The 4,576-nt window shown below is 44.8% G+C and overlaps 1 protein-coding gene across 1 annotated transcript; it reads right to left on the minus strand. All coding sequences in view use genetic code 11, as the record gives it.

Moving 5' to 3' along the window:
* Positions 1-768: 768 nt before the first annotated feature.
* EGR_03230 (Origin recognition complex subunit) lies at positions 769-4,071 on the minus strand (the record flags this gene model as incomplete). Its single annotated transcript, XM_024492479.1, has 6 exons — positions 769-1,137; positions 1,697-1,750; positions 1,821-2,117; positions 2,173-2,513; positions 2,576-2,903; positions 3,880-4,071. 6 exons carry the CDS (start codon positions 4,069-4,071, stop codon positions 769-771), a joined length of 1,581 nt encoding a protein of 526 aa, XP_024353153.1.
* Between the last annotated feature and the right edge of the window lie 505 nt (positions 4,072-4,576).

Below are 4,576 nucleotides of genomic sequence, written 5' to 3' on the forward strand. Positions count from 1 at the left end.
TGCGCTCTAAGTCCATTCATTGCCTTTCGAGGTATTAAAACAATGTTCTCAGTTAGTAAATGAGAAAGATATGACTGCTACGAATCTACGTGAATCGCAACAACATAACCTTGACCCAAGAGCCATCTAGTTGCATTTATTGTTGTGGCACTCTAATGAATGTCAAACGCCGCATTAGTTGGCTGCATATTCGGATTTGTAAAGTCCAAAGGAATACACAAATTACGCTGCTGAGAGTACCAATTACGAATACCAACACGACTGTGTAGCGACCAATGCTGGCAAGTCATTGGTTTACAGAAGGTGAAAAATCGGAAACCAACTGGTCGCAACAAAGTAGTATTTCCTTGTACAGCTTCAACAGAGACGAGATTACACAGTAGGCATTGATAATAATCAAAAAGCATCCATTTTGACAGAACAAAAACCCACGGACTCCCCACTCCGCTAGCAAACAACCACGATAGCCAGTACCTACCTAGCAGCTACTTTTGCAATAAAAGGAGCTAGAACTTCCTCGAAAGCCAAAATACAATTGAATACACTTAGTAACAAAGAACTAAGCTACTTCAAAGCTGCACGTTACCAGTAGCCATCTCTTGTGATATGTACAAGCCACAACTTATAAGAGGTAGCTCCGTTTACTTAGATCAAATAATCTCGAATTAGTGATAAGTGCAAATATCATGCCTTTTCATTCAGACGAATTGTGAGAGGCCAAAATGACCCCAGATAGGAGGGATGAGAATGGAAAAGTAGGGGTGGTGTTTAGACAAAGTCCAGGAGGTATCGATTGATGTCGATGTTAACAGACTTGGCGACTGCCCGTGCTGTCTCGAGGTTGAGGAGGCAGCGATAGCGTGGGTTGAATAGAGGGTCCTCGGAGTAACCAGCAGACTCACCGGCAAGGGCTAAAGTACCGACACCCCCGCTACCCGCAGCTACCGCACTCGACGCCGCTGCCAGTAACCCCAGACCGCACAGCCCTCCCACCCAGCCCAATAGTAGACTCGTCAGCGCCGGCACCGGTGCAGAACCCGCACCTTCCTCGGCGCCTTCTAGGTTGAGGAGCGCATAGAAGATCGCCAGCAACCGGTCTAGGGGGAAGAGACGAGGGCCGTAGAGGTGGCAGTTGGTCTAGACAAGGTCACATTCATTTAGAATGTTGAGCTTTAGCACCTTCAAATAAATCAATCAATGTCACATATTGATCAAGGGTAAAATTGGAGCATTTAACGATAGGATAAAGTATAAAGGCGTATTTACTATTAGGTGTCTGCCACATAATAACGGGACATTGGAAAAATTAAAAGAATCACTAGTGAATACAATCACCTCGGACGCTGCCGTATTCTGCCTCACATCTGGCGCATCACTAGGTCAGCAGTAAAGTATTTTCTTAGAACATGTAAGAAAACGGATTAAGCACAATTACACCGATCTAATGCGGCCTGATTCTGTCTGTAAAGCAGGGGCAAAAACACCACAGTTGATCCTGATATGGCATAAAGGCACTGTTGGATAGTCATGATGGTTGAAGTCAATGATGACCATTACTGAGGCGCACTCTGATACTAATAATTCGAAACAATCGAAAAGTTATTCACCATAGCTGATGCAACGTCGAGGTTGAAAGCACTGTGGCATGTAAATAGGCACCAATTAGTTGGGGGCCAAAATAAAGGTGAAAACTTACATGCTCAACTTTCTTTTCATAATGTTTACTTCTGGAGGACATTTTCCCGGTATTCTAAAATAAGAACCGACGAAAATAGAGCCATCTCGTGATGACTGAATAAAACTCAAACACATCCATGTACCTTGACAAGGAAGCGTTTGTCTGACTTCTTGGGATTGTAGGAGGCAATATAGGCGGCAAGTAGGAGGTAGCGGGGGTAGAGAGGCAGCTCTAGCGCATACAAATTTGTCTGCACCGGCCGGATCTCAGCGCAAGATTTGCCTAGGTCAGAGGACTGAGTATCGTCATACTGGGGTCGCAAGTATATGGTCGACAGGGAGCGCTTGAGTGTTGGCAATGCGTAGTGATATTGACCCCACTCATCATCTGCTGCCACCAGCCCACGCGCAACCGGCTCGTCGAACGCCTTCCAATTGAACTGAAGGGAACAAATAACGAGATGACAACCTTCCAACATGAGCTTCCTTACCTACCTGGGCCAAGAAGAGCAGTTCATTGGTGTTCCGAGTGACAGGCAGACAAACAGTTAGAAGGATGTCGATGAATCTCGCGTAGCGGGGTGAATCGACGGGTGCAGCCTTAATGAGGATCTGTGCCAGCTGTTCGCGGGTGTACGCCTTCAAGTAAAGACACGTGGGCTCGGAGGCAAAGGTCCCTGAGTAGAATTTGTCCCATGAGCATGATGTGAGGAGTACGGTCACTATGCTCGATGCCATAACACCTGGGTACACGATACGCGTGTGGTCACGCACCAGGGAGTTAAGGGTCACCATAATGGGGAGTACATTGTCGGATAAATCACGAAGTTTCTCGGCTTGATGAAGTATGATACAAAACGTGGCTAAAAACTGCATGAGAATAAAAAAGTTCATTTACCACAATCCTCATTTTTCGAGATTTTATGAAAGAGTTCACACGCATTTTCAATGAACGAGGCCGCACTATCACACCTCAGATCGAATTCTAAATGAGCAGGGAGGAAACGATGTTTGAATTCGTGCAGAATGAGATCGAAGAGACGGAAACCGCGAGATGGCAGTCCTGCGCCAGTTACTTTGTAAGGGCAGACCTCCAAGCAGCTAACGTCTATGTAACGAAAGCTGCTGTTGGTTTTAGCACAAGTTAGAAGAACAGAACGAGCTAGATTAGACTTCCCGCATCCTGGTGGTCCAGAAATCACTACACACGGTGAAACGGGCACATCCTTTCAATGGAAATAGAGTAGAAGTTGTTTTATTTGGAGGGGTATTAGAACTAAACGAGCTCAAAAGCAAGCCTAATTACAGGATGGTTCGCCACGAACTGTAGGGAGGCTTTTGATGTTACGGCTATGCAAATCAAATTGACGTATCAAAACAGCACTGCGCACATGAGGGATTAGACATTATCAAAGAGCGTTATGTGGGATGTACGGTTTTATATAAAAGTGGTTCGACAGACCAGCGCTTTTGCACAACCCTTATTGGAAAGTGTAGAAAAGTGTAAGAACTCGTATGCATAAAACCAGACAGCTGTATATGGTAAATTCGCGCATTCGACTCACAAATCAGCAACAAACGTGAGCACCATGATATACTTTTATATTTACCTTCCCTATAACCGAAGTCAGAAAATCGAATTCTTCCTCTCTAGCAACTGGTTTTTGGGGGAGTGTATTGTCCATGAGCGCTTATTATACGGAAGAGTAAAATTGTTAGCCGAAACCCAGGTCAAGCCCCCTAACTCCTATTGGCAGTGATTCGAATCCATAATTAGCGCAATTTACAAGCGTGTGTTATATCAAACATGACGAATAAAACACTATAAAATTAGTTAATACAATAAGGACTCATTGTTCGATTCAATTTTAACAGGTTAAACAATTTTTGGGTTAGCCGCAGAAGTGCAGCGTGTGGAAATTGAAGTGCCCTCAGTTCAAAAAGCATCGATTCAACACATAACTGCTAGGAATATGAAGGGACACTGTTTGTCCACCTGACCCATGTATGTATACCCCACAATCTGCATGCATTATACCCCATATTTTTAAATATTCTCTATTACAGGTGTTTTCCATCATTTAAGTCCGCTTTTGAGTCATTTTTAAATCCCCTTGTAGAACACGAGGTTGGGGCAGTCGCAAAAGGTTTACTCGACTTCAAGCGTATCTTCACAGGCTTAGCCTTCCACAACGCGTATACCTTTTCCGTAACAGTAAGATCAGCATCAATTTCGTTTATCAACGCCATTAATGTGGCACAATGGGTCCTCCCGAAATCACGACAAGCAGCACCAAGGACGATGAGCCAAAATGACTTTGCCTCAAATGTGGATTCTACTTTGCACCCCGGAGAAATGAAATCCTTCTCACTTTTAGGGGTGGCCAAGTGCATTTCACTCCCATCTTAATTTCTCCTACTTCTGCAATCTCCACTTATCTCCTGCTCGTATACCGTACTTAATCCGCGTACATACGATTCAGGCGACTTTTGCTTTGACTTTTTAAGTCCTGAGAAAACGATCACAAGTACCCCACCGCCTAATTGTTATGGCAATATTGCATGACTTCAACCAGAACACATCTTTGGGATGGAACAACTACGCCGTCTAAATGGACAATGGAAGCTCATATTTACCTGCCCCAAAAAGGGAAGGGAAGGAATTTGCGGTGACCATGATGACATTTATTTGCTTAATTACTTAACAAGAAAAAAGGACAGGGGAACAGCACGGTGACACACAAAAGCATGCTCATCTCTGCCTCCCACCCCACCCTCCCAGCACACACACATACACACGCAACATGTGGTGGTGTTGGCGATGGTGGTGATGGTGGTATGCAGCAGCGGTGAAAGGGGCATAAGGAGGGGGGGAGGCAGGTCGACCTGGTTGGTATCC

Source organism: Echinococcus granulosus, assembly GCF_000524195.1.
Source record: "Echinococcus granulosus chromosome Unknown EG_S00016, whole genome shotgun sequence".
NCBI classification, from domain to species: Eukaryota; Metazoa; Platyhelminthes; class Cestoda; order Cyclophyllidea; family Taeniidae; genus Echinococcus; species Echinococcus granulosus.